The 27,882-nt window shown below is 39.6% G+C and overlaps 1 protein-coding gene across 3 annotated transcripts in view; it reads right to left on the bottom strand.

Moving 5' to 3' along the window:
* LOC149813000 (Major facilitator superfamily protein) overlaps positions 1 to 27,882 on the bottom strand; it is a 162,887-nt gene that overhangs the window by 82,353 nt on the left and 52,652 nt on the right. For all 3 annotated transcript variants that reach the window (XR_016428298.1, XM_089991755.1, XM_089991753.1), the window contains exons 8-9: positions 9,797 to 9,943; positions 9,604 to 9,677 (exon numbers count right to left, since the gene is read on the bottom strand). Coding sequence is in view for 2 of the 3 variants with exons in the window: in XM_089991755.1 (XP_089847881.1) it covers positions 9,604 to 9,677; positions 9,797 to 9,943 (221 nt within the window). In the remaining variant the exon portion in view is untranslated. The remainder of the gene's footprint in view (positions 1 to 9,603; positions 9,678 to 9,796; positions 9,944 to 27,882) is intronic.

Below are 27,882 nucleotides of genomic sequence, written 5' to 3'. Positions count from 1 at the left end.
ATGTAGATGGGTCTTCAAAATTAAAACTAAAAGTGATGGGTCATTAGAACGGTATAAAGTTAGGTTGGTAGCTAAAGGATATGCTCAAGAGTACGGAATAGACTATGAGGAAACCTTTGCTCCCGTAGCTAGAATGACTAGTGTTAGGACTCTTATTGCGGTTGCATCCATTAAAAAATGGCCTATCTATCAATTGGATGTTAAGAGCGCTTTTCTTAATGGCAAACTAAGTGAAGAGGTCTATATGGATCCTCCACCAGGAGTATCTATTGGTGAAAACAAAGTTCTTAAACTAAAAAAGGCACTATATGGGTTAAAACAAGCTCCAAAAGCTTGGCATGACAGATTTAGCAATGTAATGACTAGCTTAAATTTCCGCTCATGTTATACTGACACTGCGTTATTTGTGAAAAGTGCAGGGTCCTCTGTAGTTATTCTACTACTATATGTTGATGATATGATCATCACTGGAAATGATGAGCAAGGAATCCATGATATTAAGAAAATTTTAAAAGAAAATTTTGACATGTCTGACCTTGGTTTCTTAAGATATTTTGTAGGTATTGAAGTTGCATATTCACCCCGAGGGTATATTCTCTCTCAGATGAAACTTGCTGCTGACATTTGTGCTAAGTCTGGTATTTCGGATGATAAAAAGACAGAAACCCCTGAGGTTATCAATGCAAAGCTAAGGCTGGAAGATGGGACACTTCTCGAGAATCCTACTCCCTACCGTCAACTCGTTGGGTCTCTGACATGCTTATCCATCACTCGGCCAGACATAGCTCATGCAGTTCATTCCGTCAGTCAATTTCAACATGCACCTACAACTGTGCACATGAGTGCAGTCTTAAGGATTGTCAGATATATTAAAAACACCATAACTAAGGGAGTTTTTCTTTCCTCTTCATCATCACTTGATTTAATTCTTATACAGATGCTGATTGGGGAGGAAATCCCAATGATCGAGTCTCAACCACTGGTTTTTGTGTTTTCCTAGGTGACTCTATGATTTCTTGGAGATGCAAGAAGCAGCATAAAGTATCATTGTCCTCAACTGAAGCGGAATATCGTGCAATGGCCACTACAACCATGGAACTTGTGTGGCTTAGAAGTCTCCTCTGTGATATGGGCATCGTCATCTCAATTTCTTCGAAGATGTGTTGTGATAACAAGAGTGCTATCTATATTGCAAGCAACCACACCTTCCATGAGCGTACTAAACATATTGAGATGGATTGCCACTATGTTCGAGATGAATACCTAAAAGGAACCATTACACAGCCCTACGTCACATCCGAGTACCAGTTGGCGGACTTCTTCACCAAAGCTCTTGTTGCTCCTCGTTTCATGTTTCTTCTCAACAAGCTTTTCGTTGTATCCCCGTAAAGCTTGAGGGAGGGTGTTAAAATATATATGTAATATATATATATATATATAAATATATTCTGCCCGATAAGGGGTAATTCTGTAACTCGCCCAATAGGGGCATTTTAGTCTTTTTTCCTTTTCTGTTTTTTCCTTTTTCCTTTTTCTATTTTTTCCATTTCTTTTTGTCTTTTTTTATTTTTCTTTTTGTGCATTTAATGAACAGCCATTGGGGGGCCCAACAAAGAGTCGTTGGGCCCCCAACGGTCACAATTGTGACCGTTGGGAGCCCAATGACTCCTTGTTGGGACTCCCAATGGTCCCTCTCTCTTGCTTTTCTCTAACTCTCCCTCACTCCTCTCTTGCCTATAAATAAGTGGGGTTTCCCCCTTTGTAATGTGTGGCTTCTACAAGCCCTTTAGTGCATTTATAAGATATTATGCTTTCTAGCCATTTTTGGCTTTTGTGTATGTCCTCTTTTGGACTTGTTCTTTGATTTCTATGTGTGAATGTCCATTGTAGGACATACATTTCTTTTCCGCATATTTCTTTACAGGGGGGCGCTGCCCCCCTATAACCCCCCGCAAGGGGCAGACCCCCGCGCAGCGGGACCCGCGTCCGGGGAAACCCCCCCCCCCCCTCCTGTAAGGAAAAAAACCCTGAATCAGACTTCACAACTCATCATTTGTCCCCTAATGGGCACAACTTTGACCGAGCCTTTTTTATATATATATATAGCCGAGTCCCCGTGTCCAAAATTTTTGAAATTGCACCGCGCCCGTGTCGCACCCATGGGACATAGTTTTCATCTAAGCCTTTTGAAATTGTGCATTTGAATGTATGGGAACCGGCACCCGTAGTGTCTAAAGGAGGTTTTTCGTATTATGTTATTTATGTTGATGATTTCTCAAGATATAGTTGGATTTACTTCCTCAAACATAAACATGAGGTTTTCTCTACCTTTAAGGTTTTTCATATGATGATATAAAATAAATTCAATAGTAAATTACAAATTTTTAGAACCGACTCTGGGGGAGAATATCCTTCAAATGATTTCAAAAGTTACATTAAAAATAATGAAATTGTTCATCAAAGGTCTTGCCCAAAAACACCTCAACAAAATGGATTGGCCAAACGAAAACATAGACATATAATAGAAACTATAAGGACCTTACTCATTTCTCAAAAAATTCCAAAAAGATTTTGGGTCAAAGCGGCTCTTGCATTGGTTTATCTGATAAATCAACTTCCATCCAAAAAATTGAATCAAATATCCCCTTTTAAAACCTTGTATAAAAAGGAACCCAACTACAATAGACTAAGAAATTTTGGTTGTAAATGTTTTATCCTCACTGACAAGAATGATAAACTATCTCCCAAAGGTATTCCTTGTGCGTTTTTGGGATATTCGAAAACACAAAAAGGATTTAGGTGTTATGATATTAAAAATGACAAACTATATGTTTCACGAAACGTAACATTTTTAGAAAATATGAGTGGTTTTGAAGAACATAAAACTCATGAAGATAATGCAGATTACTCTTTTTTGTTTGAATTATTATCTAGGAACGAGGATTTTTTTAACGATAATGAATTAAATGAGGGTGAGGACATAAGTGAAAGTATTCCGCAACCCATCCAACATGAAGAAGAAATAATAGTTGAACCAATTACCTATACACATAGAGATAAAAGTACCTTTAGAAGTGCATTAGAGAAGTATAGTGCACCTTCCAACCACTTTCGAATAACCGAAAGATCTAGGAAAAATCCTTCTAGATTTATATCCTATGAGTCTTTTTCTCCGAAACATAGGGCATGTCTTAGTGTCATTCACTCATATCAAGAGCCTAGGAACTTTGAACAAGCTAAGAAAATGATAGAATGGAGGGACGCTGTGGATAACGAACTTAGAGCCCTCAACAAAGCCAAAACTTGGATCTTTCAATATCTTCCAAAAGGGAAGAAATCAATAGAATGTAGATGGGTTTTTTAATTCAAAACCAAGAATGATGGCACTCTTGAAAGATATAAAGTCTGCCTTGTCGCAAAAGGATATAGTCAAGAATACGGTATTGATTACGAAAAAACTTTTGCCCTCATTGCTCGGATGGTCACTGTAAGATGTTTAATCACCATTGCATCTATTAAAAAATTAAACATTTACCAAATGGATGTTACAAATGCTTTTTTAAATTGACATCTTAATGAAGAAGTTTACATGGATGCTCCTCCTGGCATGGACGTACCGAAAGGAAAAATCTTTCGTTTGCAAAAAGCGCTCTATGGTTTGAAACAAGCCCCTAAGGCTTGGTATGATCGATTTAATGAAGTTATGATTCAAGAGGGTTTTACTTTATGCTACACTGACACTGCTTTGTTTGTCAAAAAGTCTAATGCAGGAATTGTGATTTTATTGTTATATGTTGATGACATATTGATAACAAGTAGTGACATAAAGGGCATCAAAAGTATTAAAGCCACTTTAAAAGAAAGGTTTGAAATGTCAGACTGGAGGTATTTGACATACTTCCTTGGTATAGAGGTAGCCTACTCTTATAGAGGTTATTTCTTGTCTCAAACTAAACTTGTGTGTGAGATTCTTGACAGATCAGGTATTTCTAACGATAAAATATGTGAGACCCTGAAATTGTGGGTTCAAAAATGAAGATCAATGATGGGATTCCTTTGGATGATCATACTCTCTACCGGCAACTTGTGGGGTCTCTAATGTATCTTAGCATCACAAGGCTGGACATCTCGCATGTCGTGCACACTGTAAGCCAATTCCAGCATGCTCCTACATCCGTCCATATGAGCGTCGTTCTCCGAATTGTCAGATACATAAGGGAAACCTTAAACAAGGGAGTTTTTCTTTCCTCATCTTCTGAGTTAAATTTAATTGCATATACTAACTCTAATTGGGGAGGTGACCCAAATAATCATCACTCCACTACAGGATTTTGTATTTTTCTAGGTGAATCCCTGATCTCATAGAGATGTAAGAAACAACAGAAGGTGTCACTATCATCCACCGAAGCAGAATATCAAGTCATGGCTTCTACAACCATGAAAAATGAGTGGATTCATCAACTGCTGCAAGACATGGGGATTCAGGTTCAAGGACCCACAAAGTTATGTTGTTATAATAAAAGTGCAATCTACATTGCTAAAAATCACATGTTCCATGAACGCACAAAGCATACTGAGATGGACTGCCACTATGTTAGAGAAACATATTTGCAACAAGTTATAGTTCTTCCTTACGTGACCTCAGAGTAACAGTTGGCAGATTTCTTCACCAAGGCACTCTGCTCTCCAAGATTCAACTTTTTTCTCGGCAAACTCTCAGTCATTGCGTCCGAAGTTTGAGGGAGGGTGTTAAATTGTATCTCTATTTTTTTTATACATATATTTATATATATAAAGAGAGATACATATACATATATGTATATGTATCTATCGTTATATATATATATATACATATAAATATATATTTTGCACATCATGTAACCCCCAAGGGTATTTCGGTATTTTCCTCTTTTTGCGCATATTCACATTAATGAATATGTTTGTACATTTTTTCCTTTTTTCTTTTTCTTTTTCTTTTTTCTTTCTCTTCTTTTCCTTCTTCCTTTTTCCTTTTTTCTTCTTTTCTTTTCTTTCTTGTTAACTTAGTCAACTCTTGGAGGGGGTCCAACACTAGACGTCGGATCCCTCCAACGGTTAGATTTCGCCCCTCCAAGGGTCCCTCTTTAGTATAAATAGGGGTGAACCCCCCTCATAAAGGTATTCAATGTTTGGAGCATTGTTCTACAATTGTTCATTAAAAATCTTTATATTTTGGCATTTGTGTTCTTCATTTGTACCTTGGATACATTTTGTTCTAAGTGTTCTTGTGCCTTTGTGCACATATTCCTTCGTGGAGGTGGTGTTTGTTTTGCACATTATCTCGTTTAAGATATTTTCACAGTATGCTCATACAATTGAATAGTATGTTGGCATAGATGTGCGTATCATGACCACACATGTTTTCAATAGTTGTGTGTGTGGAAGGGACATTCAGGAAGAAAAAATCATTAATTACACTGTCTATCTCTTTTATCATTTTAACAAGAGTCAAATTCTTTACTTAAAGAATCGTTTTGCAAATCAACATGCAAAACACAACAAGGGACCTTGGCCCGTTACAAATTTACACTGCAATTAATTTAGAATTCAATAGTTTCTAAGGCGAATTTTGCAATACATAGTACTAATCTTGGAGCAACACATGCTCCTGACCAACATGGCCTACAGTAGTTATGATATGATCTTAGCAAACACTTGGTTTAGGAAGAGGGAGTCTCACCTAATAACATTTAAAAGTGGGATTAATACGAGTCAGATAGATTTTTTCCTACTTAAAAAGAGAGATAGGGGTTGTTGCATCGATTGTAAGGTTATACCGGGAGAAAGTGTAGCTACACAACATAGAATCTTAATTTTAGATCTTAGAATTAGAAAATGCTGCAAAAGGCATAGACATAGGATAGATCCTAGAATTAAGTGGTGGGCACTGAAAGGAGCTAAACAAAGAGTGTTTGTAGAGCAGGTAGTTAAGGAAGCTGATTGGTGTCTCGAGGAGGATTTAGAATCAATGTGGAATAAGATAGCGGATGGCATGAGAAAGGTGGCTAAGGAGGTATTGGGTGAGTCTAAAGGCGGTGCACTACTAGGTAAGGATACATCATGGTGGAACGAGGATGTCAAATTAGCTATTAAGGTTAAAAGAGAGTGTTATAAAAATCAAAGTAAGAGTCGTGATAATGAGAATTTGGAGAAGTATATGATAGCAAAGAAGAAAGCTAAAAAAGTAGTTTGAAACGTGAGGGATAAGGTATATAAGGAGGTTTATGACAAGTTGGATACCAAAGAGGGCGAGAAGGATATTTATAGGCTTGCAAAGATAAGAGATAGGAAATCGAGAGATCTGGGTATGGTTAGATGTATCAAAGATGAAACGCAAAGGGTTTTAGTCAAAGATGGGGAGATTAAGGAGAGATGGAAATATTATTTTGATAAGTTATTTAATGGAAGTCACGCTCAGGATCTTGGAGACTTCTCCATTCCTTTTTATGAGATGAATTGTGACTTCATGCGCAAGATTCAAAAGAAAGAAATTGCAGAGGCTTTGAAGAAAATGAAATCAAGAAGGGCAGTTGGCCCAGATGGTATACCTATCGAGGCTTGGAAATGCTTGGGTGAGAAAGGTTTAGAATGGTTGACAAATCTTTTTAACAAGATTTGGCAGACAAATAAGATGCCTAATGAGTGGAGGAAGAGTACTTTGGTGCCTCTATATAAGAATAAGGGTGATATACAAGATTGCACAAACTATCGTGGCATAAAACTCATGAGTCATGCTATGAAACTTTGGGAGAGGGTGATTGAGTATAGGTTGAGGAAGGTTGTCATGATATCGAAGAATCAATTTGGTTTTATGCCTGGAAGATCAACTATGGAAGCTATACATCTTCTTAGACAACTTATTGAGAGATATAGAGAGAGGAATAAATATTTGCATATGGTTTTTATTGATTTAGAGAAGACATACGATAGAGTACTTAGGGATGTTCTCTGGTGGACAATGATGAAGAAAGGTGTTTCTCTCAAGTACATTAGTATAATTAAAGATATGTACGAAGTAATAGTAACCAATGTCCGCACTTGTGGAGGGGTGACAACCAATTTTTCTAGAACGGTTGGGTTACATCAAGGATCTACATTAAGCCCTTTCCTATTTGCTATAGTGATGGATGAGCTTATGAGATCAATTCAAGAAAATGTGCCATGATGTATGTTGTTTGCTGATGATATTGTTTTGATTGATGAGTCTAGAGCTGGGGTTACTGCTAAGTTAGAATTACAGAGACAGACATTGGAAGCAAGAGGTTTTAAGTTGAGTAAGAGTAAGACATAATATATGGAATGTCGGTTTAGTAAGCAACGAAGTAGTGATGGGAGTGTAGTGAAGCTTGGTGAGCAATAAATACCGGTGAAAGACTTTCAAATATTTGGGATCTATCATTCAAAAGTATGGAGAAATTGATGGAGATGTAAATCATAGGATAAAGGTTGGGTGGATGAAATGAAAAAGTGCATCTGGAGTATTGTGCGATCGTAGAATGCCATTGCGGTTGAAGGGAAAGTTTTATAAGACGACAATTAGGCCCGCTTTACTATATGGTACGGAATGTTGGGCTGTCAAGATACATCATATTAAAAAAATGTGTGTAGCTGAGATGTGTATGCTTAGATGGATGTGTGGAAATACAATAAAAGATAAGATTCGAAACGAGGAGATACGTAAGAAAGTAGGTGTTGCATCTATTGAAAACAATATGAGAGAGAATAGTTTACGGTGGTTTGGACATATTCGGCGAATGCCTAATGATGCTCTAGTTAGAAGGATGGAGAAATGAGAAAATATATTAGTTAAAAGAGGTTGGGGTAAGCCTAAGAAGACTTGGATGGAGATGATAGGAAAGGATATGAATGCTTTGAACCTCACCGAGGACATGGCATTGGATAGAAATGATTGGAGGAGAAGGATTCATGTGGAAGACCCAGAATGATTTTCTTTTTTGGTTCATATCGTCGACCCCAATTGTTTTGGGATGAAGGCGTACTTGTTGTTTGGATGTCCCTTCCACTGTAAGAGAATCCTGGATGGCGATTTGGGAAAAACCGTGAGGATACTAAAACTACATATATGATTGTGCCCGTGAACTCGATATTGTGGTTCGTCGCCCGACCACGGTTTTAGAGAGTTTTCAACCACTTTGCCTGAGGGTGTTGTTGTAAACACAGCTGATATTGGTATACCAAGAAAGTGGCATGAGTGGATGTTGATTTCTCTGGTATCCCGACATTAGATGTTGATTTCTAATATTTCGATGGACGGTGTTGATTCTTAATATCGATCGAGGAACAAGTGTGGAACCCAATAATAAAATATAAATTGTGTGTTAAACTACAACTGAGAACCTATCTTGAACTTCAAAAATTTGTGGTGCCCGTTTTAAATATCTGCAGGTCTTAATGAAAAGTGAGAACTAAAATTTTTTTTGTATTTAATAGGGACATGCATGCAAAAGGCAAACTCTGATAATAACTTAATAATATATCCATGCATGTTCATTGGAATCATGCATATTTATTGTCTTGCATTAGTTCATGGATTCTTACTTGTTTTGTTTTATGTGAGATATTGTTATTGCATGATAATTATTGTTAAATGCATGAATGATTAATTGAATTCTGAGATTGTTGTAGTTATGTTTCTCTAAAAATTTGCAAGAATTTGATTTATGTTTTTCTTACCTATTTGGATTTCTAAAGGAATTCGCACAAAGAATCTTTGATTATTACTCAATACTACCTATGTTTTTTTTTCACAAGATCTAGAGCTTAGTGATGAGGATGACTGCCACAGGGAGCCTACAAGACAGCGTGACTTACCTTTTGTTATTTTTTGACAGTATAACAGATTTTTCTGAGGCTCTAGATCCTTGGGTTTTGGTTTCCGCAATTGTTTAAAAAAATTTTACTTTTCAATGGGGATGAGTTGGGTCTGTTACAAGATTAATACATGAGTTTATGTGGCTTTGGGGATTCATTTTCTGAATATTAAATCACCCAATTTTCTAACAAACTCTATGAGTTACAGTCATCACAACAAAACCAATTATGGATAACTTGATTGTAATCCCCTTTATGTGGGGCTGTCATGACCTAGTTAGGCTCAATAATATGAAACCACGTAATAGTAGGATGTTGATTACTACCATTCTCAATTAAGAATCTAAACATGTGTATATGCATGATAAGCAATTTAGAACAAGTAATTTCTTATATTTTTATCTTGACAAGTTTAACTCACAAAGAAATGCAATACCCAGATAAATACGTTGAAGGTGATTGACTATACACCTGAAAGAATGTTCCACAACAATCGATAAGAAAATCTATGCGCTTATTCTAGTTATAACGTATCTCAGCATTTATGCACATTTTATTGCACTTTACACAAGTATAGAAATGGTTTCATTCACTAAGTAGATATTGCATGCAGCAATGAAGTCATGTACATGTTTACACAGCAACAATCTAGAGATTGAGAGAGAAAATAGCTGTCATGTTCTTAATATAAATTCTAGTAACCTAACCCATTTGCAAGATTTTGTCACATACCATTCCCAGGTAGCTGCCAATAATAAGATTTTGCCTCCCTTGCCTATCCATCAAGTAGAGGGCAAAAAGTGCCCCTGAAAGGATTGTGCTGGAATTAAAGTCAAAACAAAGTAAAAATAACAATATCAAATGTGTATTTATGCATGCACATGCCACTAGTGCATGCACATATTCACACATACCTGCATCTCACCTGCAAAGTTGGTTAATCCAACAAGAAGACTTGCTAAAGCATTGTTGGTAATACCAACATCATGAAATGTCAAGGATGAAAAGTACAGGACCCCATTAATGCCGGCAAATTGTTGAAGCACAAAAAGCATGCCGCCAATGAAAGCAACTGTAACAAAAGTAAAGAATATTAATGCTTGGAATCAATCAAGCAGTATATTCTGATCTAAAATGGTATTATTATGGAAGGCTCCCAACAAGAAATAAAGAACTGTCTGTAAACTCTTAGAAACAAATAGATACTGTGCAGATAGATATAAACAATTTGGCAAAGCTCTGATCCTCTACAAAAGAACACAGCACACAGTTAGATGCATATACAAATAGAATACCTGAATTCACAACATGCACACAAACACATGAGCAAATGAATATGGACAAAGAAGCACCTACACATGTAATAGAGAATGAACACGTGATTATAAATAACACAAACACACTGATTAAACCTACCTGATAATACTTTTGCAAACCATGCAAGGTTCAACTCATAGTCAAAGCAATTCAACACAATTGATAGTTGGCTCAGCAGCAGATGTCTATGATCTAAATCCTAAGAATGGGTTCAACTACCAAATGAGCATTCCAGACCTAGAAACCTCATCATGGGGAGATTGGATTGGAAAATGAATTAGACGTTGTGCTAAGTTGGTCTGCCAGAATCAAAACCCTGCTTGGCTGGAAGGCTTCATCACATTGGGACAGACACCTTATATTCCATGATGTCCCTTGGTGTTTTTCCTTGAATCATTCATAGAGAGAGAGAGTGAATGATGGAAATATGTATGAAAAAGATTTGAATTTATAAAAAACTTTACTTGTTTACCAGCATCAAGATAACAAGTAAAAACTAACAAAATTAGTTTGCCATAAAATATGTGAATACACTAATTACAACTGTAAAACAATCACACAAGCTGCATATATTCATGTAAACTAAGTGTATATTGGGGTCACTTTTAATAAAGTAATAAATATCACAAATAAAGTGTTTAAATGCCACAGAGAGCTTTAGGGTTTAGAATGAATAGGTTCAAGAAATAAAGTACCAGTGCAGTTGCCTTAAATTATGAAACTTTTCCCATTTCATATAGTACATTGCACCCTTTCTTTACATTAAAAAATGTAAAAAAGACTAATGTTTTCACTAAAAACAAGTAATTAAAAATTTTAAATAACACATGCATCTCAACTTTTTATATAGAAAAAAAATCTATGGAAATGTGTGGGAAACTGCTAGACTCTAGAAATATAATAAGGCAGCCACACGGCCAAAGGCTATGGAACTGAGTCTTGTTGGGTATTGGAGTTTTGTTTTTGGTAGGATCTGGTCCAATATGCTATATAAGTGTAAATGGTGATAGATTTGGAAATTAGGCACAAAATAATTAGTGATTGGACATGCTTTCCCTCATGCATGCATGCATGCATGCTCAGTGCCCAGCAGCCTCATGTGTTGCCCAACTGCATGTGCATCAACCCTTTCACTGTGCACCCACCCACCTCCCTGAGCCTTAGGCAAAATTACAGTCCCTACAGCCCTTCCCTTGAGCGCCTCAACCATGCACAATGGCCCCAAAGTCTCTCTTAATGCACCCATACACCCCTCACACGCTTGGCAAACTCCTCTACGTGCACTGACTGTGTCCAACCGTGTGTCCTGCGCATGCTCATGCCCTCCACCAGGCAATAAAAAGCCCACCATGCAGGCCTTCCCAATTCGCCTCTCACACACAAAATTACAATCAGACATCGCCCGCATGTGAGTGTAACCACACCACCCTTCTCTAGCAGGCCTTGGCACTCCTTTGGGATGGAAGTCGCAGGGAAGGCTCTAACAGATATACAAGGGAAATGTGTTTTTCATGAAGGCAACAGGTTTTCATGTGATGGGAAATGTGTCTCACAAATTTCCCGTTTGTCTCTTGCATGTTCTAGAACGTTGTGTTTCACGTTTCAGAAATAGATTGTCAAGTTCAGAAAATGCCATTTTCACATGTTCGTAAAGTTCCTAATAATCCTGGTTTGCCATACATATTGAGTTGAATAGCGTAATCTTCAATTATTTACTTCAATAAAACCATTTCAACAATTTACTTCACGCTTACTTCTCAATAGAAAAATATTTTGTAATATGTTAAAAAATATTTATTGATTATCAAATATCTTTACTAGATTATCACGAGTCAGAATAGAAGCTACAAATGGCTAGGATGCCACTTTTACATGGTTGAGGTCACTTTGTCACAGACCTCATAGACGGGAGGAACTTAGGACCATCCTATCTTAGCTTAGTTCTCCTTACTAACCTAAGTTCCTCCTAGTTTTCACTATGCCATCTTGGTGTCTGTGCCACATACTAGAAGACCTAACATATACTCTGGTCCTCTTTATTTTGTTTGTTTAGAGAATAAGATTTGCATTTAAATGAGAAAAAAAGTACAGATTTGGCAAGTATGATTAGATATCACACTCAGCCCAGTAGAGAGGGAAAAACAGAGTATACCAAGAAGAAAAGAAGGAAAGCCCTCATTAAATATAGTGGCAGCGGGTCTAGCAGAAAATTATGTTCTGACCGATCCAAAGAATAGGTTGGTCAGGCGCCACTTCCTGTGTGCCCTGCAAGTGAGTTACCATCTGAGTTGCTCAAGGGCGAAGTCCGGACATCTGCTGAAGTTTCTGAAAATATGTTGGTTTTGCTCCATCTATACCAGTGTCCAAGCTGTCAACACCAAATACGCCACAAATTTTCATTTCTTTCCTCTTGGGTGTAGATGGCTTGCTAAAAGAACCTATCCAGTTGTTCCAGCTGAATCCAAGGTCTCCCCATGCCTATTGTAACAATAGTTTCATGAAGTCGCAGTCCCAAAACAAGTGTTGGGTTGATTCCTCACTTCGGTGGCATAGGGAACATCTACTGCACAAGTGGAAACCCATTTTCTTAAGTCTGATTTCTGCAATGAGCCATGCAAAGGCAACCCACCTCCCCACAATGCTTTAGTGGGCAGCAATCCTTGGACAACGTCCAAAGTAGGTGGTCGGTTCTCTGCGAAAAAGAGAAGCTAGCCAATTCATTCATGACAATAGTCCATTGTTGAAATACATCATCAGTTGGATCCCTTCTCAATACGATCTCCCATTCAATGGTGGATGGTGACCAGTGCTTCTGCACCCTACAGTACTTCTTGCAAGCAGCATGGTATAGAAGAAGATATTTTTTCCTGTAGGAATCACACTCCCAATCATACATCATGCCAAAAGTGGGTGCTACTTCCATTAGCAACCATGATCTTCGAGAAGCAACAAAACTCGTCAATAACCAGTCCTTCCATACCGAACCTCCTTTCCATTTATATGTTTCCACCCAATTCCAAGGCCATTCCACTAAATCATATTTTTCCGAGAAAATTGTGAACAGCCTTTTTTCCTTCTTGCAAATAACCAACTATTTCGTGAGTAGTGCCTTGTTAAATCTACCAAGATGATGCAGCCCAAGGCCACCAACATCCACATGTTGGGCAATAACATCCAAAAGAACTAAAGAATAAGACTTCCCTTCCATATTGCCCTTCCAAATAAACTTTTGAAACATTGAGACCAACATCTTTTTCACTTTTTTTGGAATGACAAATATTTGCAAAAAATGAATAACCATAGTGGAGATATTGTGACATACCAGACTTATGTGTCCTGCCTTAGATAATACCCAGGTTGCACACGATTGTACTCCACCTTACCCCAATTCAACTCACAGGAGATGCTCAAATGAAGTGGTAAGCCTAAGTAGTCGAATGGGATAGAGCCCATCCCGCATTCAAAAATATGTGAAGCCCTTGTTTGTATCATACCTGAGGAGTCGTTCATGACAAAAATGTGACCCTTTACCCCATTCATATATGCAGCCCCGATATCTCCCCGAAGCACCTTAAGATAGTCCATAAGTTGCCGGCCCAAAAAGCAATAGGTCATCCGCGTACAGCAGGTGGGAAATGGTAACGCTAGTTGAGACCCGACAACCATGGTATAGGACCGCTCCCTCGGCCGAAGTTATCATAACTGATAAAGCCTCCATGGCCAAAATAAATAGCAAGGGAGAGAGAGGGTCACCATGTCGTAGGCCTCTCTTAAGCTTGAAAGGTTCTCCCTGTAATGAAGTAAGCGGAAATACAAATATCGAGTGTAAAATTGTAAAACCCGCAATTTAAAAAAAAAAATTAAAAATTTTGTTTGGACCCGGGTCGGGTCCGGACCTGACCCGGGCCCCTTTTTTTCTTTAGGGTTTTAAGTAACCCGAGCTTTCGAGCGCCGCTCCTCCTCCCCTTCGGTACCGGGCGAATTAGGGAAACCCATCGAGGGTTTCCCCATTCGGTTGCCGCCTGTGCCTTTAAGAGAGGCGTTGGAGGGCGAGGGGAGTCACGCCTCCCTCTCGCAGCCCTCGCCCCCATTTGCGCCGATCTCCTCCATGCTGCGCACGCCGCCGCCGCCGCCGCCGCCGGCCACCACTCCCAGGTACGCCGCCCTCTTCCCCTCCCTCTTCTTTTCTCCTCCCTCTTCTCTTCTCCTCCCTCTTCTCTTCCTCACCCCCCCCCCACCTCTGTCACCTCGCCGGGAGGCCGACAGGCGGCGCACGGCCCCTGCCGCGCCCTCCCACGTCCCCTGTGCCTTTCGGAGGGTCGACAGGGAGCCCTCGGGCCCTATCGCCTTTTTCCCCCTTTCTACTGGGGCTGTCGAAGAGCCGGCAGGGGTCCAGTCACCCCTGCGACACTGTTTTTTTTATTATTTCGGGCGGGGGCTCAGCCCCTGCCACCTAATCGTTGCTGGCAGGGGCTCAGCCCCTACCACCTAACCATTTCTGGCAGGGGCCCAGCCCCTGCCACCTTTTTATTGTCGGCAGGGGCTTAGCCCCTGCCACCTAATCGTTTCTGGCAGGGGCTCAGCCCCTGCCACTTGACTATTGCTGGCAGGGGCCACTTGATTGTTTCTGGCAGAGGCTCAGCCCTGCCACTTTAGCTTTTCTGGCGGGGGCTCAGCCCCTGCCACATTTATTTTGCCGGCAGGGGCCCAGCCCCTGCCACCTTTTTATTGCCGGCAGGGGCTCAGCCCCTGCCACCTAATCGTTTCTGGCAGGGGCTCAGCCCCTACCACTTGGCTGTTGCTGGCAGGGGCTCAGCCCCTGCCACTTGATTGTTGCTGGCAGAGGCTCAGCCCTGCCACTTTAGCATTTCTGGCAGGGGCTCAGCCCCTACCGCTTCTTTGCGATTGGCGGGGGCTGACCCCCCCTGCCGCCTCGGTATTTTTTTCGACAGAGGGCTCAGCCCCTGTCACCCTGCGGCTGTCTGCAGGCAAAGGCTCGCCCCTTGTCGTTTTTCTGATTTCGGCCAGCAGGGGTGCCCTGCTGCCTCTCTCTTCTCCTATCGGCAGGCTTGTTTTTTTTATTTCTCCGCATAATAATTAACGTAGCATTGTTACAGACCTCGCATCGGACCCCCGCTCTGGCTCCGTGGCCCGAGCCTCGTATCATCTACACGCGTAGACGCACGCAGCTGCACGACATCCCGAGGTAGGGGAAAGTCGCACGAAGGGTTTGTATGAATGAAATAAAATTATAAGGATTTTGTGATAGAATAGTTTATTTGGCATGCATTCTCACTCTAGTGATTGTTTGTGTTGTGTTTCTGCATCTGTATTCTTTTGAAATTACATGCTTATTGTTGAGCTCTATGAGTAGACTCATTGCTAGAAAGACCTTATTACTGTATTTTCGCCTTGCTCACTGTTATAAGTTACTATAGATGCCTTATTGATTATTGCCTGATGAATCTTGGATGCGACTTCTTGATTCTTAGTATTCGAGCATGCCAAGTATAATACAGACATTTATAAAACCTTGTGATGGGTTATCTATCGAGAACCCACAAATTTACTTTCGTAATTAGACCTGAAGACAAGTATGATACAAATAGTACAAGAGGTCATTGAGTACCTCGAAGTGATTAAGAAACTCCTTATTGATATCCATGAGATAATACCGGCCTCCACAGGCCCATTTGCTCAGAGAGCAATATATGTCATGCATGAACCAAAAGAAATCATAAAACATTATGTTGCCCTCTCATCGTAGTTGTACATCTAGGAAGGTACGATCGTACTTTTGGACAAGTACGTCCCATATGGGTTACGATGGTGGGATGATGAGGTTGTAGCAACCTCGATGAGTGCAATTAGCACAATGTTGAGATCACATAAATGGTGACCTTTCGCTTTCACAGGCAAGATGCTCGAGTGGGTCCAATGGACTAGAGCATGTAGGATGGGGCGGCGGTTAAGAAACCCCTGTCATACCCATCCGATATTCACAGTTCATCAAGGGAGAGGATGAATGGTACAAAGACTCCGATGGACAGGTTGTTAACAACCACCCCACGGGCAAAAGACTCGGTTTCCCCAGTCATCGGAGTTAGGGGAATTGGGATTACCATAAATTATCCTAGGTGGTAACTCCCAGGCACTTCTGCAGAAGTTGGATGCATCCATGGGCCACGAATGCCTTTGGGGATTTACTCTCTTGGTCACTGACCGTCCCCTTAGGAGCGGACTCAGTCAGCCATCCGGGTTAATGAAAACACCTGACATAATAAACCCCCGCATCGGTCTCGGCTGTTTCTACGTTTCGCGTCTGTGCGTACCCACAGGCCAGTTAATATCAGAACTTAAAGAATATCTTCATGAATAGTTGTAGATGACTGAGACTTACACTGCTTCAACTAACAGCTCTTTGCACATATTACATTTGTTAGAATAGACTACAATTGTATTAATTGCTTAAATATCATAACTGCTTATCTCATGAATGTCCTATTTTATTTTCATTCTACTTACATGTTCGTGCACCTACTGGTTTGTTATGAAACTGACCCATTTTATGGGCAGGTGAGGAGTAGGACTTCACTGACGGTCGATGGCGTGGTGCAATATGGATCAAGATTTATCTTCTTTCTGCTGGCGGCTTGGCTCTGTGTCTTTTTGGAGTTTTCTTTAGATTTATTGAACTTTGGAACAAAATGCTCATTTTGTAATAAACTGCAGATTTTTAATCTATTACCTTATTTCTTAAATTCCTTTAAGTTGTTGTACATGTGAATGATGGTTTTTCAGCTAACGTACCCATGATTGTTGACTGGTGTTCCTTTCTAAATGTTTTCCGCTGTCGTTTTTAAAAATTAAAACTTTAAATCTTTGAAAGGGTTTTCGATAAGGTTTTCGAAATCACAAGTCGAAATTTTGGGGCGTTACAAAAATACTTACAAGTCCAACAATGGACAAGAAACAAAGAGAGTATACAAGCACTTTAAGTGCACACATAAATCCACAAATTGATAATGCCAAAAAGCAAAAAAGATAAATATTATTGAGAATATGAATGAGAGAACATATTTGAAATGAAGAAGGAACACCCCTATATATATACAAGAAAAAGGAGAGGGAGCCATTAGGAGCTCCCCACTCTTGGAGTCGTTGAGGAGCTCCCAACGGTCATAGGGCCCCAATGGCTCCAAAGGTAGGGTCCCCAATGCTCAAAAAGAAATAATAAAAAAAGAAAAATAAAAAAGAAGAATAAGTTGTTTCTAATAAACAACTTATTGTATAAGTGAAAAGACCAAAATGCCCCTATCGAGCAATACAAAAAAATTATATATATATATATATATATATATATATATATATATATATATATTTAGCACTCCCCATCAAACTTTACAGGAAAAGAACAAAAAGTTTGCTAGAAAGAAAGAGAAAACGAGTAGGAAGAGCTTTGGTGAAGAAGTCGGTCAACTGATACTCTAAGGTGACATATGGCAAAGTAATAGTTTCTCTTAAATATTCATCATGAACATAATGGCAATTCATCTCAATATGTTTGGTGCGTTCATGGAAGGTATAATTGCTTGCAATATAGATTGTACTTTTATTGTCAAAGCACATCTTTGATAGAGTTGAGATGATGACACCCATATCACTTAGAAAACTTTTAAACCACACAATTTTCATTGTTGTTGTAGCCATGGCACGATATTCGGCTTCTATTGAGAATAGAGATACCTTGTGTTGTTTCTTGCACCTCCAGAACATTTGCGAATCTCCTAAAAAAATTACAAAAATCAATATTTGAGATTCTATCATTGGGATTACCTACCTAATCAACATCAATATAAGCAGTTAGATAAAAAGATGAGGAAGAGGATAAGAAAAACCCTTTTGAAATGGTTTTCTTAATATATCGCACAATCTTCATTATTGCTGCCATCTGCGTTGTGGTAGGGGCATGCTGAAACAAGCTTGCTACATGAATAGCATGAACAATATTAGGTCGGGTAATAGAGAGATAAGTAACAGATCGAGTAAGATCTTCAAATAGAACACCATCTTCGAGTCTTAATTTAGCATTTATAACTTCGGGTGTGACGACCAAAACTCATCCTCGCTGAAAAGTGAAATTTTTTTTAACAATAGCGGAAACCAAAAACCCAAGGATCTGGGGCCTCACAGATTTAACAACATCCAAATCACAAGGGATCTCTTCATTGCACCATCCAAACAAAATAAATAACTTTATTAATCAATAATCAAAGTCTGCAAACAGAAGTAAATAAAAATTTAAAACCATAGAGTCACACTATCCCAAAAATAACAAAAATAAGTCTCGTAGGCTCTCTGTGTCAGTCGTCCTCATCATTGAGCCTTAGGTCCTGTGAAAAACACAGGTAGTACTGAATAAGAATCAAAGATCCTTTGTAACGCCCCAAAATCCAGGACTTGTAACTTTTTATGAAAAGTTTAAAAGCTTTGTATTCATTTGTTTATCAAAGTTTTTAAACAATAATTCAGTAGAAAATAGTATTTGAAATAACAAGTCAATGGACCTTGGGCGCATTATAGCGCAAACTTTCTTTCGAAACATATTTGAAACTCCATATATTTAATAAACTAAATAGATTCTGAAATGCACTTTATAATAATTTAAGACATGTACAAAGAAGGAGTTTTCAAAAAATACTTTATGCAAATTTACCAAACTGTCCTCAGGAGCGAAACGTCAGGGAAAGAGTCTCATCTTGATTTCATCACGCCATCGTAGCCCGTACAGACCCAATCATCACCTGTGCCCATAAAATGGGTCAGTTTCACGAAAAACTGGTAGGTGCACAAGTGAGACAATATAGAACAAAATTAAGTACTTACATTTAATTCTATCATGCTTAGTAGTTTAAACAAGTGAAAAACTACTACTTGCATCAATAGTTAATCAGCGCAAAAGAAATGTTAAAACTAGCATTTAACAATTAATCAGTGCAGGAGAAAAGCTACAACTAGCATTAACAGTTTAATCACCACAGAGAAATGCTACAACTAGCATTAAAAGTTGATCGACACAAGAGAAATGTTACAACTGGCATTTAACCGTTAATCAACGCAAGCGAAATGCTACAACCAACACTAACAGTAAATCAGCGCACGTGAAATGCTACAATTAGCATTAACAGTTAATCAAGGCACGTGAAATGATGCAATTAGCATTAACAGTCAATCAACGCACGCGAAACGCTACAACTAGCATTAACAGTTAATCAGCGCACGCGAAATGCTACAATTAGCATTAACAGTCAATTAGCGCACGTGAAAGGCTACAATTAGCATTAGCAGTCAATCAACGCACGCGAAATGCAACAATTAGCATTAACAGTTAACCAGCGCACAGTATGCAACCAACAAGTAATGTGAACCGTATAACTTTTGTTTCGATATTAGCTGACATGCGGGTACGTGCAAGGCACGAATCGTAGAAACAACTGAGACTAGTTTGGGGGTCTATTATGCCATGTATTTTCAATACCTCGAATAGTTAGCTGAATCTGCTACTATGGGGACGATCGGTGATCGAGAGAGGATTCCCCAAAGACGTACGTAGACAACGAATGCATCCTACTTCTACAGAAGTCTATGGAATCTACCACCTAGGATAATTTCTGGTAGTCTTGTCCCCTAACTCCGATGACTGAGGATGCCGAGTCATTTGCCCGAGGGGTGCTTATTAACAACCTATCCATCGGAGTTTTGTATCATTTCATCCTCTCTTTTGATGAAGTCAACGGGTCGAATGAGTATATCAGATGTTACTTAACAGAAGACCCATTCTATATGCTTTGGTCTTTCGACTCATTCGAGCATCTTGCATGTGAAGGCAAAACATCATCATTATGTGATTTCATTCACATGCCATTGCACGTTCGAGGTGATTATAGACCTTTCATCCTACTCATCGCAGTACGCAACGTACCTGTTCAAAAGTACAACCACGATGAGGGGTCAACTTATTGTGAGGGTGAAAACATCACCATTATGTAATTTCAATCGCGTGTCATTGCACGTTCGAGGTAAACATAGACCTCTCATCATACTTATCGCAGTACGTAACGTATATGTTCAAAAGTACAACCACGATGAGAGGGGTCAACTTATTGTGAGGGGTGAAAACATCACCATTATATAATTTCAATCACGTGCCATTGCATGTTCAAGGTAAACATAGACCTCCCATCCTACTTATCGCAGTACGCAACGTACATGTTCAAAAGTACAACTACGATGAAATGGGTCAACTTATTGTGAGGGTGAAAACATCACCATTATGTAATTTTCAATCTAGTGCCATTGCACGTTCGAGGTAAACATAAACCTCTCATCCTACTCAGCGCAGTACGCAATGTACCTGTTCAAAAGTACAACCACGATGAGAGGGGTCAACTTATTGTGAGGGTGAAAACATCACCATTATGTAATTTTAATCATGTGTCATTGCACATTCGAGGTAAATATAGACCTCTCATCCTACTCATCGCAGTATGCAACATACCTATTCAAAAGTACAACCACGATAAGAGGGGTCAGGATTTCTCAAAAGAAATCTCCACAATACGTGGTGTAATTATTCTAGTTTAAATTTGTCATGCTTTGGTCTTTTAAACCAATACGAGCATATTGCCTGTAAAGGCGAATCATCACTATTTATGTGATTGCAGCATTGTGCTAGCAGCACGATTCAAGATCGCATAACCGTCTCATCCAATCATCATAGTACTAAAATGTCGTACATGTCAAAAAGTACAGCTACGATGAAAGGGGTACAGGTTTCTCATAAACAAACCTCATCTTTAACGTGTAGTAAAAGAAACGATGAAATCATTTTAATTTACATTTAACATGCTCTAGTTCTTTAAACCAACACGAGCATCTTGCCTGTAACAGCGAAACATCACTATGTAACTGATTTCTACAAAGTGTCATTTGCACGCTTCGAGGTTACACGAACCTTTCATCCAATCATCGTAGTATAAACATGTCGTCCCTGTCTAAAAGCAAAGCAATGATGAAAGGCGTATTGATTTCTCAGAAGAAACCCCAACTCGATGCAACAAATATTTAGTTTGACTTGACATGCTCAAGTCCTTTGTGTAACGACCCCAACTCATACCCCTTGAAAATGCGGATTTTTTTTTAAAGAGTTGCAGAAATCTTTCCAGAGACCTGGGGTCCTTACAGTTCCAATTTCAGTTGGATAACCACACACCACAAACGAACTTACATTTATCATTCATAACCAAACAACCAAACTCTTTATTAATGAATCAATAACAGTCTCATACTCAAGTCAAAAGTGGAGTAACAACTGCATGAAGTAAAAAGAACTAAAAGAAACAAAAGTAGAACCACTTTGTCCGTAAATAAAGTGGCCCGAAGTAAATGTGGCCCTCGTATCCCATCAGAAGCGAGTCGACCATAAAAGTAGGGTGTCAGAACCGAAATCCTGAGCACAGGTACTTCTAATGAAACAAGTGAGCTAAATAATACAGATAAGATTTCGTGCAATAATTTAGAGGAACGCAACGATGACAATTACATAATTCAATTTAAGCGTTCATGCAACAGGGAACAACTTCTAAGCATGATGAATCATTTAAGCAATAGCAGAAATCGCAATTTAAGTAAGCAATACATTAGAGATTAAACATCATACATCCACCAACATGTAACAATTAAGGGAACAAATAACATATGCATGTTCTAATGCATAGCAGGAATATGCATGATTTATGTGCAATGCATGAACATTTCATTATCTTTCATTAAAGTTTCCCTTTCCATATACATGACCTATTAAATGCATATAATTTAAGTTCCTCTTTTTAATTATCGTTGCCCGCAGATACACCAAACGAGTAAAATCCTCGATGTCAAGTTAGGTTCTCAGGGTAGCTTTACACAATTTGTATTTTATTAGTAGATTTCAAACTTAGCCCTCAACCGATATCAGGAAACAACACCATCCATCGGAACATTAGACCTCCACATCTAATGTCGGAGACACCCCACGCCCACAAGTGTCACTTTCTTGGTATACCAAAACAACAACTTTGTCAAACACACCACCCTCAGGCAAAGTGGCGTACTCTCCCTAAAATCGTGGGCAGGAGAAGAACCTCAATATTGGGTTCAAGGGCAGCAATAACGTACACGGAGTTTTTGTATCCTCACGATTTTCCCAAACCGCAACATCCAAGATTCTCACACTAAAGAAGGGACATCAAGGAAACATAAGTTACATTGTTCTTTACTTTCTTTTATCTCGTTCTTAATTCATTTCTTTTACATTTGCAAATCAACATGCAAAATTAATAACCTAGGCTTGCAAATCAACATGCAACCATAAGCTCGCAAATCAGCATGCGTAGCTCTTCACGGTCTACCACCCATGGCAACAATAGAACAGCGCAATTAAAACCATAATATAAATGTAATTTTTGGCGATGCATTTAAACAATTAAAAAAGAGCAAACCAAAGCTCAAGGTTCTCCAGGCCTATGATGATTCATTTAGACCATCCATGAACCATAATGCATTACCTTTGAATGCTTCACAATGCATATTCTTATACACCAATTAAAGATGCGCATATATCAATGATGAGCATTTGCATGTGCATGAGTTCACAAAATTTTCATGTAGCTACACTCATGCACAACACATTTATTAAATTAGGCACATGTATATGAGTCAACTATACATTACTTTGATTAAGCACATTATATCAATTCAATACCCAAAGCCTTCCATTCATAACATGTATTAGAAGCAACACACAAGTGCATAACCATGATCTGGAGTTTAACATGCGTGCCAATTGTAAAATTAACTCCTACGGATGTAATATATTGATCTTCAGTTAAGCAAACACAGGGGACCAAAGACAGATGATTAATTGTCATAGATGTGACAAGCCAAGGAATTTAATGCCAAATAAACTACAGGAAGTTATAAGTGGATGATATGAGAATAAGTCATTTCACTACTCAAAGCAAACTATGACTTCAGTACATGTTTAATCCACCTCAGAAGTCAAAGATATTGTTAGTTGTCCATGCCAGGTTAATATGTACTGCTCATATTGTTAATTCTTTGAAAGTATTTTATAATTCAATGAAGCTTCTATGGATGTAGTGATAGTGCATTAATTAAATGGTTCAAATCAGTTGAATCAGAGAGGCAGTAACAAAAGGTTGCAACTCAGGTCCTCTGGTGGCCAGGTAGCTGATCAAGTAGTTTCCTTGAAGTAAATCAAGACAGCACAATTATGAAAAAAATAGAACAGACAAAATCCTAACATATTATATACACTAAAGAATTATACAAATATTGCCAGTGAGGTTAACATGACAGGCTCAAAATCATGATGGGTTCACATTAAAGCTGAACCCCAAGACAATGTTACATGATCAACACAAGAAAAACTTGTCTTGCACAGGATAGTTCAACTTTGAGTACCAACACTCTACTTATCAACGTTAGGAACCAACATGGCATCTGCTGAAATCAAGACATCCACATTGTACTAGCAAGTAAGAAAGATAAAATTTGGATGGCAATCTACAAGTAATCGCAGACAAGCAGCATGTATTATAAATCACCTAAAAGGTATAATAACTTTAAACACAACTAAAGGATATACATGAATAAAACATTACTGAGGTCAAATCACAGCTGCAAAGAGAGACTGCTCTGAAACTTGCTTCAACAAGCTTGAACTTGCCAAAACAAGCACATAAGAAACTGCATTGTCTAGAATGTATTGGCATTGAGAGATGTAATCAGTATTCACTGAAAGGCACTTTAATGTACTCTAGGCATGATCCCTTTCAGCTGAATCCTGCGAATTTCACAGCTTTTTGCATAGTGCTTCAAGTTGTGCTAAGCCCTCCATTGATTGGAAACAGAGGATTTTCCAACAGTCAAGTAATTAAGAATCCACCATTGAACATTGTCGAGCTAAACACTTTCCCATAAACAAGTTATAAAAAGCTGAAAGAACCCACAAAATGTTGTTAAATTTTTATTAGAAAGGATTTCGTAATTTTCTCCCAGCTCAAATTCAGACTATCACATTTGCTGACCAAAGTGAAGAGCTGATATGAATATAACTACCACAAGAGACGTTGCATTATATACAAAATTATGTGGTAGATTCCAGTGCAACAGTTTTCCGCATTAAACAATTGCCATGATGTGGTCGAATCCAAAAGGGAAGATCAAGCATGAAGCCATCCATCGCTGCTACACATAAAATATGCTACAACAAATATACACCCATGAAAAAAAAAGGGATTCATGGATTCCTTATCCATGTACTTTAGGATGAACATATAGATTCATCCTTGTATCAAGGGTTTACCCTAAATATTGTATGAGAATCAAATCGGCGTTCGATTTCTCACTTGATTCAAAAAGATAACCCGTACCTCAGAACCGACGCGGAGGCGAGCGTGCTGTGTTGCGCCAGCTGCGGTGACGGCTGTCGACATCGGTTGCTCCGCTACAGAGCTCGGGTCGAGAGGGACAGGGAGAGAGGGAGGTGAACTCGGAGTAGCAAGAAGGGTGCTGGAAAGAGAGGCAGAGGAGGGCCAACAGTGATGGTCGGTCGTGGCATCGAGGCTCCGGCGAGCTGTGCAGGACAGAGGGTGAGAGGGTCACCGATGGGGGACAAAGGTGGATGGTCGTTGCCTACCTGCAAGGGTTGGCAGGCATCGGTGTTTGGCGTCGGGGCTGCAGGGCATCGCCGATGGCATGCACAGAGGGAGACGTAAGAGGGGGAAAGGTGCAGGCGATGAGCCTCCCCGCCCCTCTTTGCTGACTTTAAAGAGGTCAGGGGGCGCAAATCAGGAAACCCTAAAGGGGTTTTCCCCTTTTCAGCCAGAGAAAGGAAGAGGGAGCGGCGCGGGGATGGGAAGAGGGGCTTAACGAAACCCTCTCCCCGTGACCCCTTTATCCCTAGCGGGTTACGGATCCGGGTCGGATTCGGATCTGACCCCGGTCCGAAAGGATTTTTTCTAACCACTTATCAGTAACGGGGCGCGGCCCGGGTCTGACTTCGGGTCCCAACTGTAGCGTGGATCTGCGGTTTAGATCCGTAGGTCTCGTAGTGTGGATCCGCAGGTTGGATCCAAATGGATCCACCTGCGGGTCCGCATATTAACAGGTTATATATGTGTATATATTATGTTAAATATTATTTGTATTATCCTTAGTTATTTTTCTTAAAAACATATATATATAAAAGTTATTATACGTGTATATATATGGATCCTTTGTGGATCCTGGATCCAAAATGCGGATCCCACGCCCAACTTTAGAAAAAAATACCCATTATTTTCCTGGATCCGAAATGCGGATCCCACGCCCAACTTTAGAAAAATAATACCCATTATTTTCAAATAAATTTAAACAATTAATGTCAAAAATTGAGGTTATTACATGCTACGCATGTCTTGCGATATTGTTTAAGATACAGGTTTCTCAATAGAAACTCCGCCCAAACTCATACCCATGCCCTTAAACAGGGTTATCCGAGTTGTGTCGGAAACCCAAACAGTGGTAGCAAAAAAAACTACTCCCAAATACGTCGATTTGGGAGACTGGATGTTATTTCTCAAACAGGACTCTCAAACTTTACTTTGCAAAACTGTATATTTGGAAAGCTGGACTCGCGAATAGAAATCCCTTTATTAAGAATTTTAGCGCTCATGCACAAACCCGCATCTTTTGCAAAAAGAGCAAAATTAGAATATGCTGAACCACACATCTTATTTTGAACATGATTTATCTTCCAAACCGTGAGTACAACATTGTGCAACTCAAACGAGTCGAGATCGCCACGGATCTCTCATTCGTTTATCACAGTATTTGTATGTTGCGCATACCTCGCGATACTGGTCTCGATAAACGGGGATAAGGGTTTTTTCAAAAAAAACACCCCAAAACACAAGTATGTGCCCCTCATCGGGGTCATCCGAGTTATATCGAATACACGAAACCAAAGTTGTAAAGCATATCTCCCAAATACTCTGATTCGGGAAACTGGGATGCAATCTTGCAACAACGACTTTCAAAACCTGCTTAACAAGGCCACGCATTTGGAAACACGGATTCGCTTTAGGAATTCCTTTTTTAAACAAAAATGCATAAGTGTGACTCGTGTCATTTTTAAACAAACGAGCGAAATATGTTATGCTCCAAACTATACTTAAGCAAGTGCAAGTGTTAGTCAGCAAGGAAAAACGAGGCCGTGCACAATGCAGTGCGACAGCAGGATGCAAGAAATCCTTAAAGTGCAAAGATGTGCATTGAGCTCAAGAGTGCGTAACCTTGGTCAAATAGATATATCATGAATTGAAAACGTAAGAAAGGCTCGAGGTACGAAACCATACATCGGCTTAAATAACTGCGTAAAGCAATGCATGAGGTACGAAACCGTACCTCGGCTAAACAAATGCGTAAGCATATAAATGCAGAAAGCAAATAGCCTGTGCACTAAAGCGCGACGGCGAAAGTAATTGACAAAAAGCAATGCTTGATCTGCAAAACTGTGTATCAAGCTAAATAAATGCGTAAAGCAAGAAAGCCTGTGCACTAAAGCGCGATGGCGAAAGCAAATGACAGTAAAACATTAGCCTGTGCACTAAGGCACGACGACAAAGTAAATGACATAAAACAGTAGCATGTGCACTAAAGCTCAACGGCAAAGTAAATGACATAATGGAAAGGACAAGGATCACAAAACTGCATCCTTGAATTAAAAAGCATACTCCTATATATATATATATATATATATATATATATATATATATATATATATATATATATATATATATATATATATATATATATATATATATATATATATATATATATAGTTAATTGCTTTAATTTCCATTTTTGAATGTTTTAGCTTAGTTCAGTTCATCTAAAGTCCATTGCGCAACTTTTCCCTACCTTGAAGAGTCTCGGGGTTGCGCTTGCCTTCGAGAGTATGTAACGAAGGGCTCGGGCCGCAGGGCGCAAGCGGAATCCGTCATGCGAGCTGCAAAAGGCAGACTGATTACTCTAAAACAGAAAGACATGTTGACCCGCATTAGGGGTCGATTCAAAGAATAGAATGAAGGGGAGGCAGGGGGCGAGCTCCTGCAATATCAACCCGTCCTGAAAAAAAGGAAAGGAGCAGGGGGCGCAGCCCCTGCCCATCGCTCAGACGGAAGGGAGAGGGGTATGGACGCAACCCCTGCCCGTTTATCAACAAAGAGGGGGCAGTAGGGGCGTCACCCCTGCCTGCCGACCCGAAAGGAAGGCGACGGCAGGGGCATCACCCCTACCTGCCAACTGGCCAGAAAAAAAAAAGAGAAGGGAAGGGGGTTGTGCCCCTTCCCACACCCTGATGGTCAACAAGGAGCGCAGCCCCTTCCCTGTCACCAACGCACAGAGGGAAGGGGCGCAACCCCTTCCCCGATTTCAGTGAGGAAAAGGGAAGGGGTGCAGCCCCTTTCTCGATAACTAAGAGCAAGAGAGCAGGGAGGGGCTCGACCCCTCCCCTGCCAAAAGCAGGGACGCAGGGAGGGGCCCGGCCCCTCCCCTAAAATCAGACGGAGCAAGGAGGGGGTTCGGCCC

The sequence above is a fragment of the Nuphar pumila genome, chromosome 16 (genome assembly GCF_984573655.1).
Source record: "Nuphar pumila chromosome 16, dmNupPumi1.hap1.1, whole genome shotgun sequence".
Taxonomy (NCBI): domain Eukaryota; kingdom Viridiplantae; phylum Streptophyta; class Magnoliopsida; order Nymphaeales; family Nymphaeaceae; genus Nuphar; species Nuphar pumila.
This window is presented reverse-complemented; position numbering and strand designations above follow the sequence as displayed.